This window comes from Pongo abelii, chromosome 9, assembly GCF_028885655.2.
Source record: "Pongo abelii isolate AG06213 chromosome 9, NHGRI_mPonAbe1-v2.0_pri, whole genome shotgun sequence".
In the NCBI taxonomy this organism is placed as follows: domain Eukaryota; kingdom Metazoa; phylum Chordata; class Mammalia; order Primates; family Hominidae; genus Pongo; species Pongo abelii.
The window spans coordinates 103,779,068-103,799,610 of NC_071994.2; the positions used below are offsets into that span (position 1 = coordinate 103,779,068).

Genomic DNA, 20,543 nt, shown 5'->3' on the forward strand with positions numbered 1-20,543 from the left:
TAATGACATGATCAAAGGTGCCCTCTAGGAGTTTTATTCTAGCATCCCTACCTACAATGAGTTAGAGCCACAGAAGCTGGGAAACTAATGTAATATGACAGCAGAGATGAAGTAAGATCCTTATATGGGTATGTAAGAAGGGTAGAGGAGAGAAATCAGCAGCATTTGGTGATTGGATATATGGAAGGAAGGACTGAAGATTATTCCTCACTCATGCTACTAGGAGAATGGTGTTACCAGCACATTTATGTATTCTTATGTGCCAGGGCATCTGGGGGTGGAACAAAATTATGAACTTAGTTTTGACATGTGTTAAACTTGAGATTCAAAAAAAAAAATCCTTAGTATTAAATTTCCTGTAGGTAATTTGATGTGTTAAATTTAGGATGAATGGATGGTGCTGTGGGGCTATACCTACAGTAGTGAAAAAATGTATAAATTTCAGATCAGCTAATCTGGATTCAAAATTTAGCGCTACAAGTCATTAGTTCTATGACCTTGCATGTTGTTTAATCTGTATACTTCAGTTTTCCTATCTGAAAAATGCAGAGAATGGCAGTAGATTTGAGGATTTTACATGTGACTTTCTGATGGGATGTTGTGAGCATTAAAGAGCTTTGCACAGTGCTAACACCGTATCGGGTAAATCTCCTCCTCCTTTCCACAGCCCCATGTTTTTCTGTTCCTTGGACCTCATTAGGATAGTAGGGCCCTTGCCTGGAGCTAGTATGCAGACCAAGAGGAAGGAGAAAACAGCATTGTGAAGAAGGAGGAGTGTTGATGAAAATAACAGAGAGGGAAAGAGAGAGAGGGAGAAGAGAGAGAAATGAGATTAGAGGCTTACTGTGGAGTTGTTAGCTTTTGAGAGGATGAGGGCCCTTTTTCTGAGACAGGAGACAAGTTGAAGAGAATGAATAAAGACAGTGCTGATCAGAGAGTCTTCAACTTCTCTCACAGAATCAGGAGGCCAGGCCATCTGGTAAGAGTGAGGGGAAGCCTGGGGCTGGGTTCTTGAGAGAAAGACGAGAATTCTTTTTAGATAACCACTGTGGGAAATAAGATTAGGAGTGAACTAGAGTTGAATAAAAGGATTGCCAAAAAGCAAAAGCAAAGGGGTTAGATAGCTTGAACTTTTAGTGTCCTTGTGGGTGTGTGAATTACAGAGAAGAGGTCACTGGAGGTTAAGAGGTTGTGGAAAAGAGCACTGGGCAAGGAAGCGGATGTTGAGGCTTCACTAGGGTGGGTGGTGTCAGGAGCTTGAGTACAGAAGAGCATGAATGGGGTGCTTCAGCCTGCGGAATGTGAAGGAGTGCTGGGAGGTCAGTTCCTGATGGCAGGAAACATGGGGGCAGTGTGAAGTGTAAGTGGTTGCTTGTCAGCAGCAAATTACTGATTATTCCCCTTCATTCAGGATACTTGGCACCCGATTACTCTTTGAGCATAAACAGCTCTGGAACTGTTTGCCTTTAAAGATGATAAGCCTGTTCTTTTTCTCCTGTAATGTAGCAGGATACAGACTGGCACGACTTTTTAATTTTTTCCCTTTGACAATAATGGTTTGTTGGGAGAGAATAGACTTTGGAATCAAACAATCAAAATCAAATACCTGCTTCTCTACCTACTAGCTCTGGGATTGTAGGGCAAGTTCTAGCTGATGGATTGTCTTTCTGTGAAATCAAGATAATGCGTACTTCAGCACCTCATGTTATGATGTGGACATTAAATGAGATAGTATATGTAATGTCACCACCTCTTGGTAGAGGAGCTCCCAAATGTGAGAATACTCACATTTGGGAAAATGGTTTCTGAATTGGGGGTGGTTTTGACTTTGGGAAACAGAATAAACATCATTAAAACAAAACAAAACAAGGTAACATCAGAATTGCACAGGTCCTCATTTTCATGAGTACACTAAGTGTGCTTTCAAAGAAAACCAAATATGTGACTTGATGACTTCATTAGGCACAACAACACTTACTGCATTGACAAAAATCTCAGTAAAGTTTTCTCAAGAATTCAGATAAAATTCATTTGAAGTAATAAGATAGTGGGAAGAAGTCTAGGGAAAAGGCAGCAGAAATTAAGTTTTGAAATTGTGTGAAAATGAAATGTCCTTTTTGTGTTTGCATGTATCTATTTGCCAAAATTTGGCCTTTTGTGAAATATATACACTTACCATATATATAAGCCTAGTATATATATATATATGAGTATATATACCTGAACTCTCAAACTACCTTATAGTTTGGCAGCTACAGAGTAGGTATTACTAAGCTGTCTTAAGCTAGTTCTGGGAGAGTATCCTAAGGAAAAACTATTAGATATATAGTTTAGAATTATTTCCATAATCTACTGTGACTTTCACCCTGGAGTCATCATAATTATTACTAATTTACATAGGTAATGCTAACAATCTGGAGCAGTAGTAGCAGCCACTTTCTCTTATGGGGCAAGTCCCTGGCTTACAGGTTTCTTTCTTTTGAGTCTAGCTGTGATATGGTTTGACTCTGTGTCCTCACCCAAATCTCATCTCGAATTATAATCCCCCTGTGTCAAGAAAGGTGATTGGATCACGGGGGCAGTTTTCTTCGTGCTGTTCTTGTGATAGTGAGAGAGTTCTCGTGAAGTCTGTTGGTTTAAAAGTGGCAGTTTTGCCGGGTGCGGTGGCTCACACCTGTAATCCCAGCACTTTGGGAGGCCGAGGCCGGTGGATCACGAGGTCAGGAGCTCGAGACCATCCTGGCTAACACGGTGAAACTCCATCTCTACTAAAAATACAAAAAATTAGGCGGGCATGGTGGTGGGCGCCTGTAGTCCCAGCTACTTGGGAGGCTGAGGCAGGAGAGTGGCGTGAACCCGGGAGGCAGAGCTTGCAGTTTGCAGTGAGCCAAGATCCCACCACTGCACTCCAGCCTGGGGACAGAGTGGGAATCTGTCTCAAAAAAAAAAAAAAAAAAAAAAAGTGGCAGTTTCCCCTATGTGTACTCTATTTCCTGCCACCATGTAAGACATGCCTACTTCCCATTTGTCTTTTGCCATGATTGTAAGTTTCCTGAGTCCTCCCCAGCCATGTAGGAGTGTGAATCAATTAAACCTCTTTTGTTTATAAATTACCCAGTCTCATGTAGTTCTTTATAGCAGTGTGAAAACAGACTAATATAAGTTGTTATGCTGGTGAGGATAAGAGAAATGAGAGTATTCAGTTAGACCAGAAGAGAGCGAAAGATTAAAGACTTGGTCACAAGTTCTGAATCTCAGCCCAAACATGGTTTGGCAGGCCATGTTGGGATCCACATTGATAGACAAGATTAAAGTATAGCACAGATTGGTGCCTGGGTACCTGTGCAATGTCAAGAACCCAGGCATGGAGGGAGGCACAGGGAACAGGGGCTGAGTGAGAATTTAAAAGGAGGCTAGACTATGGGTCATAACCCCTGCCAAGAGTCTGGGTAGTATGGTTAAAGGTTAAACAGGAACAAGGGAAAGCATAAAAGAAATCCCTCAATGGTAAGCCAATGGATTCCAAAGTAGGAATTCTTTACATGTGCCTTGTGAAGAGTCTGGATTGGTGTTTGATTGCTGGAGGGACCAAATTCAGCACAGGTGCTTGTAGTATAGACAAGATAAATAAGTGCTGAGGCAGAGATGCCCCTAACCCTATGCAGAGTATCTTCTCAACTTTATAAAAGTTTAATTGTATTATCATTTTCTTTTGTGGACTGTGCATTTCTTATTTCCTATACTTAATTAGGAACTATGCTATGATATTAAACAACTTTGTAATTACTCAAATAATGTCCAGTAAGCTCCTCCAACTTGGTATGTCTCATATTTGCCTAAACTTAACTCATCTGATTGCATGGCTTCATTGGGGTTCCTTGATGATAGGATATAATTAAATAATTTAAATGCAAGATTTCAGAGCGTGTTCTCAAGATGACGCTGTTTTTGATTTGTGTTTGGCAATTAAAAAGCAAAATCTGACCACAAGGAGGACATTGTGGAGAACCAGACTTAGATACCTCAATGATAACTAAATTTCCATGTGTTTTTCATGTGAGCCTTTAGATTACAAGGGGCTATGAAGTATCAGAAGAAGGATGTATGCCTCCAAGTACTAGATTGTATTTATGGTGACATGCCAGTATTCGTCAGTAGGGCTGTGACTTTTTTTTCTATTGATTTATTTAATATGAAGCAATTTATTGACTTTGCAAGTGAGCATCCATGGAGCTTGAAGCCAGAAATGGAGTGGAAAAATCTTATTTGATGTTGTGGCTCCTAGAAAATAATGACTAGAATTTGTGGTTGCAAATAAAACCAATATTGCAAAGTGGATGGCCTATCAGTGAGGGTATTAATTGCTACCAAAGACACCAAGTATCTGGTGGGAGAGTTGGTGTCCCTTTTAATAAAACTCACCTTGTTTTGCTGACATGGTATTTATTGTTTAGGCATACCACAAACTGATTGTGCTTCTTATTTTGGTTATGGATTAAATTGTTCTTAAAATTTACCATTGGATACAGCAGTCAGTATGCTACCTTTGATTTTTTAAGTGTTCAGAAAATTAAGACTCTCTCAGTGGAAGTTCCAAGCATAGACTACTGATGTGATGGTCCTTAGATCATTGCATGCTTTTGTAGTATAATGCTGGGTATCACTTGGCTATGTATGTTTATCCTACTCTTATTTTTCTTGGTGTGGCCAGATCTAGAAGCATATGACCAAGTCATCTGCTCTGGCTTATATCCAATTTAAGTGGTAATGTTTTACTACTTGTTTCCTACTCTGTATGAAATGTCAGTTCAGAAGGATACTAAGAAAGGGCTTTACAGAGCCTACACTGTCTTCCAAATGGAAAAGTAAGGTTATTGTTGGGGCATCATCTGGACTTATAAAATGTAATTGCATTGGTTCAATCTGGCTTTTATAGACTTCTGTAGATTTTTAAGTTTTCCTAGAGATACAACAACATTTAAATTCTTACTGCTGACCCAGTTCTCCATTGTAGCATATCTGAGGGTGTTATGTCAAGTGTCAGGTTCCAGCCCAAGCTGAGGACCGAGGGGAGTGGGTGGATGAGTGGCAGGTAGCTGGAAAAAATGCTCGCAAGATCGTAGACAGTTTTGATATGGCTTTACTCTCTCTCTGGGTGTGAGTGAGCTGTGGGTTCAAGCAAGCCATGGGTGCAGTCAAGCCATGGGCATGAGTCTCGGTGTGAGCATTAGCAGGGTAATTACACCTTTCACAGACAGTAGTGGCTCCAAACCAAGCACGTGCTCACGTGAGTGATCACCTAATGTGTCTTGCATGGTTACATAATGTACAGAGTTGTGTGCCTGCGCTCCAAACCCACTGAGTCATGCTGCACTGGAAGGCCGCCTTGGCCTATTCCTGACTAAAGTGCAGCCATCTCCCTTACAGAAGGTCATAAGGGATTTGTGCAGTCTAATAAAGTGATATAGTGTGCTGTTGACATAATTGTATATGTCACTGAATTTATGATCTGTACTGTTTTTTGGGTATGTGTTTTATACTATTTAAGTTTAAAGAAAGATTTCTGGAAGAAATTTTTAACCCAGCATTGTCTGATTATGATATAAATGTTAATTGGATACAAGAGAGACATGCTTTCCCCTTCTCATTGTAGTTTTAAAATATATAAAGCCCAAACTGATCAATTGTTGAAACATTTGATGGTATATTAACTAGTATTTAAGATAGTGGAGTTATGTCAACAATGAACACAGCAATTTTTAAAATTTTCTCTCATTCTACTTTTAGACATTAAACAGGTCTTCCAGGCAAAAATAGTAGTGTGAATTTAAGCCTGCTAAAAAGATTAATCTACAAAATAGGTATTTTAGACAGTTTAGGAATGTTTCAGAATTTATGATATTGGCAAATATAGAAGCTGTCATCATACTTCCTCACTGTCTAGGTATGATTCAACAATTGTGTTTGTGAACATTTATACTCTCAGCACCTGTCATAAATAGACTTGAGTAATAGATTTTTTTTTTTTTCTGAAAGTGTTTTTCCAATATTATGTTGTAGAGATAAAAAGGAAACCTATGGTAATATTCTTAAACTCAATAATTTGTTAGAAAGTTAAAATTTATATGTGAAACTATATTTTGATTGTTCTTTAGTAATCTCATGCTCCAGATGGACAGGAAGGGAGAGAGATTAGTATTGAATATAGTCAGGAAAGTTTCATGCAGGTGGCAGGAATTTAGATAGCTAATATAATTTCCCAAAGTGTCTGGCCTATCTTTTCATAATATTTCATGAATCCTAGAATAAGGGTTGACATGTTTCTCCTTGTAGAGCAAATAGATTGTGGAAATGTATTGTTAAACTCCCAAATGCATTCAGTGGTCATCTATTTTCAGTCTACTGTGTATTAAGTATTGGTTTTGGAATATATCTCTGACTAAATCAAGCTCTTGTCATAAAAAAATGACATATGTCATAAAAAAGTCATAAAAAATATGGTTAAAATCTGTAATTTTAGGACCAGCTGTTGTATTACATTTAGTCTGGATCCCCAAAACCAGATAATAAAGTAGTTGTTATTCATGTAAATAATAATATTGATAAATAAAATATGAGGTATTACGAATTATTGCTGATAATTGAGTATTAGAAATGTGCATGTAACTTCCAGATTTTGATTAAGGAAAGTCTGAGAATAAATGGCTCAAACATTCACACAAACTCAATAACTATTCTGTATAAAGCACAGTGATGGGTGCTGGGGGTAGTTATTTTGTGTATGCTTTTTGCCCAAAGTCTGGTGTAGAATAGACTCTACAGTTTTCATGGTCTCTTAGGGCATTTTTGGGTCTTGTGCACCAGAAATTCTAACCCTGGCCTCTCATGTCTAGGGAGCTGCTGGGGCACACTAGGCAGTTTGGATCTGCCTGGCTTGTGTCAGAGGTTTCTGTTAGACTTTGTGGGTGGGTCAGGCAGGGAAGTGACTAGATCCCCATCAGCCTGTTCTCTTAAAATGCAATTTACATGATAATACCTTACATTCTTGTACCTGCTGTATGGTATTGTAAATTCCTGTTCAAGAAAGCACAGAAAGATCTGTGTTATGTTAAGCCTAGAAAACTATTAACACAATACTTTGATATTATTATAAATGAAAGGATTTAGAGGAAAATTTCAGATATGGGCTTAAAAAGTTAGGCCACTGTTACTGATTCATAAAATGAATATTTAATGTCCTCAACATTTTTTTTTTTAATGGAACAAATGACAAACATGAGTGTCTTCACTGTACCAAGAAATATGTACTTTTCTGGAACTGAGACTACAAAATTTAAAGAGACCCAGTCGTAGTTTTTTGAAGTCCTTTCCCTGAAAAATCAACAAAAAAAAAAGAGGGAAGAAAATTTGTTGTCAGATTGGGGCAAGTCTCAGAAAACTCCTGGAGGGAGAGGAGTTTTTGTTGTGGGGAACCAGACATGCAATTGCTTTTGCATGTTAAAATTTTTCTTCTCAGACATTGCCATTATAATAAACTATTATCTTACTAAATCTATAAATAGTGTTCATATGGGAAACAGACCAGAAAACCATTCAAGTAAAATAGAAAACAGGATCAAAAAAGTAGAATAGCAAAATGAGAGCTTGTTTTCTTACTTGTAACCAAAATCTGATTTAAGACAACTTCACGATTTGCTCTTGAGGTAGGAGGTACCTTAGGGGAAGCCTGTGGACTTCAGCTGTTCTTAGAGGCAATACCCAGGAGCCAGTGAAATACAGCCTGGGGCTGTATGAGCCAGTGATCATTTCCTGGCTTGACCAAATGGGAAGTTCTAGTGTGCTCCTGCCAATCTAATATTGTTATATTTTCATTTGTTCCAAAACAGCAGTTGACAGGCTTCTATGTACTAGGTATTTATTTAGCCCTTTGGGAAATTTAATAAATAAAGGATCTATGTCCTCCTAGCATTTAGACTAGTATGAAAATAAAGCATTTGTAGCATGTTTGATTTTTCATTATATGTTGAAAAGTTATAGATTTTGTTAGGATTAATGAAAACTAGCAATCTCCTACCTTGCCAGTCCCCACTACTTACTTTAATTTCTCAGAAAGACTATGTTGAACTTTTAGTCATTTCTTGTAATTTTTTCAAGACCATGATTGTCCTGCTATTTTTAAAATTTGTTTTTCAGTTTTAGATATTTATCATTTGGCTTCGTACTGTTTTCATACATGTCTTTATTTCATACTATTTTACATATGCCTTTCTCCTATTCTCTCGATAGTTAAAACAACTTTGGCAAAATCAGTTTTTCATGTTATATTGTAGTGACTTTGTACATATTAGTTACAAGTCAGCTACTTAGTTTATTGTGATTGTGTTATTTGTATAACATTGTTTTCCCAGGAAATAACAATTGACTTGGAATTTTCTCTTTTTTTTTTTTTTTGAGACCGAGTCTCTCTCTGTCGCCCAGACTGGAGTGCAGTGGCGCGATCTCGGCTCACTGCAAGCTCTGCCTTCCCGGTTCACGCCATTCTCCTGCCTCAGCCTCCGGAGTAGCTGGGACTACAGGTGCCCGCCACCACGCTCTGCTAATTTTTTTTGTATTTTTAGTAGAGACGGGGTTTCATCGTGTTAGCCAGGATGGTCTCCATCTCCTGACCTCGTGATCCACCCACCTCGGCCTCCCAAAGTGCTGGGATTACAGGTGTGAGCCACCGCGCCCGGCTGGAATTTTCCTTTTTTAAAAAAAATACTTATTGTTACACTCAGGCAGCCCAAACTGACCTACCTCTTGGCTTCTTTTTCTATAGACCTGTTATCATTGCCTTCCAGCATCCCGAGTTTTGTTGACTTCTTCAAGCTCACCAACCAACAGCTTCAGTGGCAGTAGATACCTACCAGAATGATGGAATACTTTAACCAAAAGAAAGCACAAAAATATAATATGCTGTTGTACACTCCAGTTAAAATATTCTTTATATAATAAGTTTTTGTTCAACTAACTGTTGTCAAAACGGGAATGTATTATACATTAATACCAATATTTCTGAAGAGATCTCTTTTATCCAAACTTTAAAGAAAAGACCATTAATGTGTTTATTAGATTATCCTGAGTCTCCCAAGTAATCCATTGATTTCTGTTATGGTAACTCTGAAAAAAATCCAATATGAAATAATCATAGGGTTTAATATTTCACACCAGTTTGGCTAGTGTAAGCCTAGTAATTCTGAAAAGAGAAAACAACATTTTAAGTTGGAATTTTTAATTCTTAAATGGAAAATATTTTTTATCTTCCTTAATGAGTTCTTTTTGATTTGTTTTTCTCACTTACTTGTCTTTATTGTTGGCTTTATGCCAGAATTACTAAACTTCTGGTCTCACAGGATGTTTCCAGTATTAAGATGGGGAAAGGAAGTGACTAGGAATCTAACAAATAAGGCTGTATGGCCCAGTGCAATGGCTCACGCCTGTAATTCCAGGACTTTGGGAGGCTGAGGCAGGAGGATCACTTGAGTCCAAGAGTTTGAGACCAGCTGGGCAACATAGTGAGACCCTGTCTCTACAAAATAAATAAGTAAATAAATAAACAAAATTAGCCAGATGTGGTACACGCCTGTAGTCTTAGGTACTTGGGAGGCTGAGGTGGGAAGACTGCTTGAGCCTGGGAGGTCGAGGCTGCAGTGATCTCACCACTGCTCTCCAATCTGAGCAACTGAGCTAGACCCTGTCTCAAAAAAAAAAAAAGACGACATAGAAGAGGTTTATTTGTGTTATCATTTTTGTGACCCAAACATTCTAACTTTGGTTGATTATTCATTTTAAGCATTAGGTATGAAAAATTGATAGAGGTGAATTACTCTTCCATAATTGCCATTTGTACCTATGCATTTTTAAAGAATATGCTACTATAACCTCCCTTTAATTTATTTGCTTATTAGTTTTTATTTGCCCCCACAATGTTTCTGAGTACTTGATCTTTCCCATTTCAATTTAAATTGCTGTTCTTGTTCAATTCCTACTAAAAGTAAAGCAATATAGGTACAGATAGTTTTCTAAAGCAGGCCTCTCAACTTTAATACAGAAACAGATTACCAGGGGATCTTGTTAAAATGCAGATTCTGGGGTGGGGCCTGAGAGTCTGCATTTCTAACAAACTCCCAAGATGCTGATGTTAACACTGAATTGAACAGCAAAGATCTAACATACCTTGGATGTAGAAGTAAAGTTGATCCCTTCAGTATATGGAATCTGTTTTCAATTATCTGTGACCCTTCAGCTTCTAGAAGTCAGTGGAAAATTTTGCGTTACTGGCTGCTACTAAGTACACAAAATAGTAGATTTGTTGCTCCTTACAGACTTAAAAATGTTTGATTATTTGTATGTTACTGCTTACAAATGATTTCAATGCTATGTTTATCAATGTATGTGTACGTTTTACATATTAAATATATAAGCTATATTTCCTCCAATGTCTTTGAAGAAAAAATACTGTTGGTACTTGCTAAGCCTTAATTTGTACATACATCTCTGATCCATAGCTGTTAGTGATTAGGATCCTATTGTATATTCTTTTATGGTTATATAGACATAAAATCACATAATATAATATATACAAATTAATAGTATACAGAATATACTATATACAAATTAATAACCAGCTTCCTTGTAATGTTTCTTCTTGTTATTAGCAATGAAAATATTAATGCTTTGCATTTTTTTTTTCCAAACAGCTCAGTCACTAAAAGAATTTGCAAGACTACTCATTGCAGTAGAAGAAGAAAGGCGAAGACTGGTAAGTCTGTTCTGTATTTCTTAAGAATATTGCTTTGTTTCAACATATTAAAGAGAAAGAATGGACCTCCTGAACTAGAGAACTTTATACAAGGCCTTATGATTTGACACATCTACTAATTTTTACATGTACTTTTGAAAAGATTTGTGACTATAATTATTATATATTGCTAATAAGATATACCATTTTTTTCTAATTATATGCTTGGCATATGTAAATTACCTTTATTTTGCTTGCCATTTACTGTTCTGAGGATTAAAAATATTGATCAGACTGCCATTAAGAAACCCATTCTAATTCAGCAAACATTTAGAGGTTATAACAACCTCAGTGTTATAATACAGACATGTTTCAAATGTTTGAGACAATTCATGGAAGGAGGAACTTGCCAGGGTAGTGTTAAAAGGTAACGTTTGAGTTGAACCCTGAAGGTTGGGAGAATTTTGTTAGGCTGGGAAGGACAGGGAAAACATCCTAGATTGGTGGATGAATATATGCAAAGGCATTAGAGCATAGTTATTGGTGAAACACTTATCCATTCAAAAATATAATTTTATGCCCAGTGTTTTCAAATATCTGTGATGTTCTCTATGATGCAATGTCCTCATCTGTAATATGGGAAAAATAATAGTATATATCCCACAGGATTGTTGGAAAGCATCTGTAGCAGCACCTGGCACATAGTAAATACATTTTGATGGTGATAACGATGCTGATAGTCAGTTACAGTGAGGGTTACAGACTTATCTAAGACATTATCTCTGATTTAACTGACCTCACTGTCCACTTGGGGGATTATATACACATATACAGCCATACTTCATTTCTTTGTGCTTTACTATACCACATTTTGTGTGGTATAGTAAATGTGTGGTTTTTGTTTTTCTTTCATTTTGTTTTTGTTTTCAAATTAAGGGTTTTGGTAACCTGCATTGAGCAAGTCTGTTGGCACCATTTTTCTAACAGCATGTGTGTACTTTCTGTCTCTGTGTCACATTTTGGTAATTCTCACAATGTTTCAAATTTTTTCATTAGTGTTATATCTGTTGTGGTGACCTGTGATGAGTGAATGTTGGGGTTACTATTAGGACTTTTTTGGGACTCCACAGACACTACCCAAATAAGACTGTGAACATAATCAATAAATGGTGAGTGTGTTCTGACTGTTCTACCAGCCAGCCATTCACCCATCTCTCTTCCTGTCCTCAGATCTCTCTATTGCCTGAAACATAAATATATTGAAATTAGGCCAACTAAAAACCTTACAATGGCCTGTAAGTGTTCAAGTGAAAGGAAGTGTCATGTGTCTCTCACTTTTTTAAGCCAAAAGGTAGAACTGATTTAAGTTTGGTGAAGAAGGCATGTCAAAACCTGACACAGGCTTAAAGCTAGGCCTCTTGAAACAAATAGTTAGCAAAGTGGTGAGTGCAAAGGAAAGTTCTTGGAGGAAATTAAAAGTACTAGTCTGTTAAACCCACAAATGATAAGAAAACAAAATAGCATTATTACTGATATGGAGAAAATTTTAGTGGTCTGGATAGAAGATCAAACTAGCCACATTTCCTTAAGTCAAGCCCATCGAGAACAAGTCCCTAACTCTTTTTAATTCTTTTTTTTTAGACAGAGTCTTACTCTGTTGTCCAGGCTGGAGTGCAGTGGCGCAATCTCTACTCACTGCAACCTCCGCCTCCTGGGTTCAAGCGATTCTCCTGCCTCAGCCTCCTGAGTAGCTGGGATTATAGGTGCACCCCACCCGCCTGGTTAATTTTTGTATTTTTGGTAGAGATGGGATTTCACCATGTTGGTCAGGCTGGTCTTGAACTCCTGACCTCGTGATCAGCCTGTCTTGGCCTCCCAAAATGCTGGGATTACAGGCGTGAGCCACTGCATCCGGCCCAACTCTTTTCAATTCTATGAATGCTGAAAGAGGTGAGGAAGCTGCAGAAGAAGAGTTTGGAGCTAGTAGTGGTTGGTTTATAAGGTTTAAGGAAAGAAGCCATCACCATAACATAAAAATGCAAGGTGAAGCAGCCAAGTGCTGATATAGAAGCTGCAGCAAGTTATCCAGAAGATCTGGCTGAGATCGTAGATGAAGGTGGCTATACTAAACAACAGAATTTCAATGTAGACAAAACAGCCTTCCCTTGGAAGAAGTTGCCATCTAGGACTTTCATAGCAATAAAAGAAAAGTAGTCAGTGTCTGGCTTCAAAGGACAGGCTGACTCTCGTGTTAGGTGCTAATGTAGCTGGTGACTTTAAGCTGAAGCCAGTGCTCATTTAGCATTCCAGAAATCCTAGGGCCCTTAAGAATTGTGCTAAATCTACCTTGTCTGGGCTCTAGTTATAGAACATGGAGCCTGGATGAGAGCACATCAGTTTATAGCATGGTTTACTGAGTATTTTAAGTCCACTGTTGAGACCTATTGTTCAGGAAAAAAAAAAAAAGATAGCATTAAAAATATTACTGCTCATTGACAATGTACCTGGTCACCCAAGAGCTATGATGGAGATGTGCAAGGAAATTAGTGTTTTAATGTCTGTTAACACAACATTCATTCTGCAGCCCATGGATCAAGGAGTAATTTTGACTTTCAAGTCTTATGATTTAAGAAATACATTTTTGCAAGGCTATAGCTGCCATAGATTTTGATTCCTCTGATGGAGCTCATCAAAGTAAATTGAAAACTTTCTGGAAAGGATTCATCATTAGAAGTTGATTCTAGTGATTCCTGCTCATAAAGAGGTTAAAATATCAACTGAAGTTTGGAAGAAGTTGATTCCAGCCCTCATGGATGACTTGGAGAGGTTCAAGACTCAGTGGAGTAAGTAACTATAGATGTGATGGAAGATTTAAGAGAACTAGAATTAGAAGTGGAGCCTGAAGGTGTGACTGAATTGCTGCAATCTCATGATGAGACTTAAATGGATAAGGAGTTGCTTCCTATGGATAAGCAAAATACATGGTTTCTTGAGATCAGATCTACTCCTGGTGAAGATACTGTGAATATTGTTAAATAACAACAAAGAATTTAGAAGACTACATAAACTTAGTTGAGAATGCAGTAGCAGGGTTGACAAGATAGACTTCAATTTTGAAAGAAGTTCTACCATGGGTAAAATGCTATCAAACTGTAATTCAGGCTACAGAGAAATTTTCTGTGAAAAGAAGATTCAATCAATGCTACAGACTTCATTGTTGTCTTAAGAAATTACCACAGCCACTCCAGCCTTCAGCAACCACCACCCTGATCAGTTAACAGTCATCAGCTTCAAGACAGGAGCCTCCACTATCAAAAAGATGATGACTTGCTGAAGGCTCAGATGATTGTTAGCATTTTTCAGGCAGAAAATACTTTTAAATTAAGGTATGTACACCATTTTTTAGACAAAACACTATTGCACACTCAGTAGACTACAATATTACATAAATATAACTTGTTTGCACTGGGATCAATAATTCATGTGACTTGCTTTATATATATTTACACATATTCATATATTGAACTTATATACTTTATATATTTTATTTATATTTAATGTGATATTCACTTTATTGCAGTAGCTTGGAACTGAACCCACAATATCTCTGAGGTATGCCTGGTCAGTATAATACTCACGTGTGGACTGAATCCTCTGGGACTGTGACACAGTATGGTATTATTTTTCTGAACTGATAAGAGAAAGCCATTTGAGGAAGGTGGGTGTTAGTAAGGTGCCTTTGACTCAGAGGGTACATTGCCTGAGCTGGGGAAGGATCACACAAGTAGGTCGTGGCAGTTGTAGAAATGAACTTGGACAGAGGCCCCAAAGTGGGAGACAGTTCTGTATAAGTTGTGGAATAAGGCAGATGGTTCTTAGAAGGGATTAGTAGAAGGTTAATTAATAGTTGTGGTCATATGCAGGGTTTCAGGGCTAGGCCTAGAAGTTTTTATGTTTGTTATAGGCAATGGGAGAATTCCCAGAAGTTTTTGGAGAGAAGAATGAGAGAATTAAAGTACAATTCAGGTGATATTACTTTGGCAGCCATGTGAGAAAGAGATGAGGTGGGGAAGAAATGTTCTGGCTGGTGGTGGAATGACCACATTCATTTAGGAAACATTAGCCTACATGGGTCTAGTCCCAGTGCCAGAGAGACAGCCATGCAGTGTGACCTGTACTACTAGAAATGTGTATACTTTTATGGGAGACTGACCTTTTCTAGTGGGGCAAAGACAGGTTTTCTGTGAAGGTGACTTTGATCTGAGTTTTGAAGCCTAAATAGTATGCTGTTTTAAGCGCTTTATATGTGATCCTTACTCTACCTCTGTGAACTGTATCAAAGAAGTCTAACTTCCACAGGGAGAATTGGATAGTATGTGCACTTGTGTTCAACAAGAGCATCTGATGACAGAAATGGGAAAGAGAGGTTAGAAAGATGTGAAAATTAAGCATTAGAAGAGTAATGGAGCCAAAGGAAATAGTTCTGGTTGGCGAGGCTGTGATTCAGATCTTGTGTAAATAGTTCAGGAAAGCAATAGACTAAGTACCATGCATTATAATTCTAGAAAATATGATGGTTTAAAGAATAGAAGAAAATGTGTTGTAGTTTTTGGGAGGAAAGAGATCCAAAGGAATGTTCTCATAGCACTGAAGAGACTTTGTAGGCATCAGAGGAAAAGCTCTTCCTTTAAGGTGGAAGAAAAGAAAGAGAGGGTTGATAAAAACATAGTAGAAATGTGAAATGGTAAAATGGTAAAATGGTTTGGTGGACAAGTGGAGAACAGTGTTATGAAGGAGTGGTTATTTAATGTGCCCAGGAGTTTGTAGAAATGGTTTAGAACAGCCAAGGGGGTAAGTTATTCAAAAGACGAGTAAGGGGACTATGGTCAGCAATGAAGAGGAATTGAAGTTAGCCATCATAAGTCTGTTAAGGATGGACTAGTTACTATGTTTTTGTGGATTTTTCTAGGAATACCCAATACTGAACTGTAAACAGTAAGCACAGTTGGGGGATCAGATTCAAGTTGATGGTTGGCCCAGAAGACAATGGTGCTGGATTAAGGAGACGTGCATTTGTATAATATGAAAATGGGTCTTGGTTAAGTGTAGCAATAATCGAGGCAGGAGGTTATTGATAGCCTTAGAAAGCAGAGATGGCAAGCATAACTACTTAGTGATGTTGAAGGTTCACTGGGAACAAAGGGGAGTTGGAAGACAGGGAAGTTGTGAAATGTACTGAGCTTGGTTTTGGAGTTGGTCTGGATAGTGATGAGATTAGGATGTAGCTGAGCTGGGAGACAGGCCTTAGGAATCCATAAAGCTGAGCTCAGAGATTTGGATGTTTTATGGACAGGATCTTGACATCATCCAGTATGATGACAGAGTCAAGGACAGAGACCAAGGAGAGGAAATGGCTCAAGAATGTGGTAGAGTATCTTATAAGCCATGGAGATGAAGGAAGATCTGACCACCCATTTCTTAGTGTTTCCAAGATCTTCATTTCATTTATTCTTTTGGCCATGTTTCTGTTGTTGGGGCAGGGAAGATATTTTGCTTTCGTGGGTGAAATCATACTGTGGGTTTTGATTGCTTTACCTGTTGTTTCAGAAAGGATCTGAAATAAAGAATGTGCAATGTAATGAAAAAAACTCTAGATACAAGTGTAATGGAATGCATTTCCACAGATTATATACAAAATAACCACTAATCACACAAATCTAAATATTGCAGTGATAAGTTAACACTTCAGTCACATAAGTTAACACTTCAGTCATATGATGTTATTAAAACAATGATAGTATAGGTTTAATATCCCTTATCCAAAATGCTTGGGACCAAAAATGTTTTAGATTTCAGATTTAAAAAAATTTGGAATATTTGCATTATACTTACTGGCTAAGCATCTCAAATTTGAAAATTTGATATTGGGAATGCTCCAGGGAGCATTTCCTTTGAACATTATGTCTGTACTCAAAAAGTTTTGGATTTTGGAACATTCCGGATTTTAGATTTTCAGATTTGGGATGCTCAACCTGTATGTATAGATGGTGAGAGATTTTGTACAAGGATGTGTCAAAGAACTTGTATTTAAAAAATTAGTGCTTTATTTGGGGGAGAAGAATATTTTTAGTGTACCAGGAAATTGTAAAGGGACTATATAATTAATTATAAAACCACTAATTCAGATATTTTTTATTGATAAATCGTGAGTATTATGTATGTATTTGTTAGGTTTGACCAAAGTCTTCAGTATGTTGAAACAATGAGTAAACAAAAATATTGACTGGACGCAGTTGCTCATACCTGTAATCTCAGCATGAGGAAGATTTACCATATTTAGGAAGATGAATATGTCATCTTGGTAGTTTAATGACTATTTGCAGAAAAGAGCCCAAAGAAACATGGATTTTAGAAATGGAACTTCCTCTTGTCTCCTTCTAACTTTTAATATTGAGGGTTTTTATTTTGTTTTGTTTTGTTGTTTTTTTGTTTGTTTGTTTGTTTTTACATTTCTGCTAAAATGCATAGTTTTAATGCAACAAAAAAGCACCTGAGAAAATAATGGAAAGTATGTTTCAGAACCTTTTGAGGAGGGTATAGTTTATTCTGTCTCATACATCTCATACACCTTCCATAATGCAGGATTTTCCACAGTGTGGATTGACACCTGCCATCATGTGGCTAGGCAGAGATCAGCATTTTAATGGCACAAATATAAGAAATAATCTAAAAGCTCTTTGTACTGACCTTAATAAAATGTTTATTACTTAAAAGGTGAGGATCTGGTATCGATTATTGATGTATGCTTTTTAAAAAGTGTGTCTTTATTGGAAATGCTAGAATTTTTCCACATAAAATGCAGCACTTAAATGATTTGAGTTAGAAGGTGTCATTGATTAGGTGTCTTTGTGGTCAGACTCAGACTACCTCTAATACAGAGAGGGGCTTCTAAACCATGTAAACTTTGTGGTAACGTCTTCTCAGTTTCTGTACCACCATAGAAACCAGTCTTTTTCTTTAGATCACAGCTAACTTGGCTTTGCAGATGCCACCATTTTGTCTTAGGCTGTTCAAAATTAATTTGAACCAATGTTAACATAACAAGAGAATTCCCTGGAAAAGGATGAAATGCTAGGTTGTGGCTTTCTAGAAGAGATCTAGGTAACCTCTTCTTTGTTGTTTGTATTGAAATAGTGAAGTTGACTCTTTTGCCTCCATGCCACTGGAGGTGATAGTGCCTCCCCTTAAATCCCTGGAACCTCATCCACCCCCATTTCTCCCTTCTTTATTTATTTATTTTTTTTTGAGGCAGAGTCTTGCTCTGTCTCCCAGGCTGGAGTGCAGTGGTGCGATCTTGACTCACTGCAGCCTCCGCCTCCCAGGTTAAAGTGATTTTCGTGCCTCAGCTTCCTGAGTAGCTAGGACTACAGGCGCACGCCACTACACCTGGCTAATTTTTGTATTTTTGTTTTTTTAGTAGAGATGAGGTTTCACTCTGTTGGCGAGGCTAGTCTCAAACTCTTGGCCTCAAGTAATCCACCCACCTTGGTCTCCCAAAGTGCTGGGATTACAGGCATGAGCCACTGAGCCTAGCCTGTCCCTTCTTGATACACTCCCTCTTGCCTGTTCTCCAGCCCTATGGGTTTCTTTCTATTCCTCTTTGTGTGTCACTACAGGCTTCTTTTGAACTTACAGTTTTGTCCTTTCCTCTACCTTGAACATCCTCGTCCATATCCTGTCATGATTGGCTCCTTCTTGTCACGCAGGCTTCATCCCACATATCTCCCCTGGCCTCCTGCCCTTTCCATATAGCCTTAGTTTAGTCCCCTTGAGTTCTAACATTATAACAGAAATACCTTCACTCATGAAGCTTGCATTCTAAGGGGAAGAAACAAACATTAAACAAATTATGTCTGCTGGTGATAAACACTAAAAAGAAAAATAATGGAGCTGGTGGGGGATGTTGCTGTTTATGAAGATGCCTGTAATCTCAGCACTTTGGGAGGCCAAGGCAGGAGGATGGCTTTGAGGCCAGGAGTTAGAGACCAGCATGGGCAACATAGTGAGATCCCATCTCTACTACAAAAAAAAAATTGGGTAGATTTAAATGCGTACTGTATATCTAAGTAGCCTTGTTTGGGGAGCAACTAGATATATGGGTCTAGCATTCAGGGGAGGAGCTGGGGCTGGAGATATAAATTTAGGAGTTGTCAACATGTGTGAGGCATTTAAAGCTATAGGAATGGGTGAGCTCACCCAAGCTAAGAGTGTGAGACAGAAGAGAAAGGGTGGGAGGATAGAGCTCTGAGGTTCATCGAGTCCACAGTTTGATCAGATGTGGTAGAATCAAGGTAGAGTCTAATGTCCTCTTAGGGAGACATTAGATCAGTAGGAGAACTGAGAGAAAGCTTTTTGGATGGCTTGGTCAAAGCCCCGTTTCTTCACTTGCATATAGTAGAGATGTGGCACCATAACAGACATAGGTTGTGGACCCAGTGGCTGCAGCGTTCCTTAGGACAGAAGGTCCAAATTATCTGGTACACTTTATGCTCCTCCTTTACCCTCCAATCATTGTCTGACCACTGGGCCCCTCACTTTCTAGTACAGTCTCTGACCTTGACAAATGATTTCTTGTGTGTTTAGCAATGTAGATTTTTTTTCTTGGCTATATCTGTGTCACCAATGGGGGAAGCTTCAACTTCAAAATATTTTATCTAGGGTTTATCTTAAAGAATTTATACCAGTGAACTTATTTCTTCTATTTTTCATTTTGATGAACATGAGAACTATCATTGCCCACAACATTTCACATTTGCCTTTGACCTGTGTAAGTTACAAATTTTGCTTTAGGTTTTCCAGAATTGTATATTTTTTTAGAGACAAGATCTCACTCTGTCACCCGAGCTCGTCACTGTAGCCTTGGATTCTTAGGCTCAAGTGATCCTCCTGCCTCAGCCTCCTGAGTAGCTAGGACTATAGGCACATGCCACCATGGCCAGCTAATTTTCAAGTTTTTATCTTTTTATTTTTATTTTTCAGAGATTGTGGGTCTCACCATATTGCATAGGCTGGTGTTGAACACCTGGCCTCAAGTAATGATTTCACCTTGGCCTCTCAAAGTGCTAGGATTGCAGGCATGAGCCACTGTGCCCTGCCTGTCTTTTTATCCTTGAGTAGTGAAAGTACTTCCCTGAAATGAACTAGCTGCCTGGGTATTATTTTGGGACAAAAAAAGTTATAGGAGGACTTAGAAGAAAAATTTATAACCTTCATTAAAATTTAAATAATATTTTCTTTATAAGACTATTAAGGCCTCCATTTTTCTTTCACTTTTGTTTTAAGACATAAAGTTAATAAAGGTTAATGGGAGTAAAATCAGAATAGTTTTAGATGTTTATTTTTTAATTGTTTAATTTTTTTTTTTAGTCAGAGTCTCGCACTGCCACCTGGGCTGGAGTGCAATGGCACGATCTAGGCTCACTGCAACCTCAGCCTCCCAAGTAGCTGGGATTACAGGCGCCTGCCACCATGCCCAGCTAATTTTTTGTATTTTTATTAGAGATGGGTTTTCACTATGTTGGCCAAGCTGGTCTCGAACTCCTGACCTCGTGATCCACCCGCCTCAGCCTCCCAAAGTACTGGGATTACAGGCATGAGCTACCACGCCCGGCATAGGTATTTAAGAAAGAAAAAACTGTGTTGGTAACATCATTTGATTTTGAGCTTTTGTGTGAGCCTCAAAAAATGTGAAGAATCTCTTAGT

General features: G+C 38.1%; 1 protein-coding gene across 3 annotated transcripts in view; it reads left to right on the plus strand.

The window, feature by feature from the left end:
* The window catches only part of ARHGAP42 (Rho GTPase activating protein 42), a 313,798-nt gene that overhangs the window by 101,775 nt on the left and 191,480 nt on the right, over positions 1-20,543 (plus strand). For all 3 annotated transcript variants that reach the window (XM_002822385.5, XM_009246979.4, XM_054524968.2), the window contains exon 3: positions 10,740-10,801. In XM_002822385.5, the coding sequence (XP_002822431.1) occupies positions 10,740-10,801 (62 nt within the window). The remainder of the gene's footprint in view (positions 1-10,739; positions 10,802-20,543) is intronic.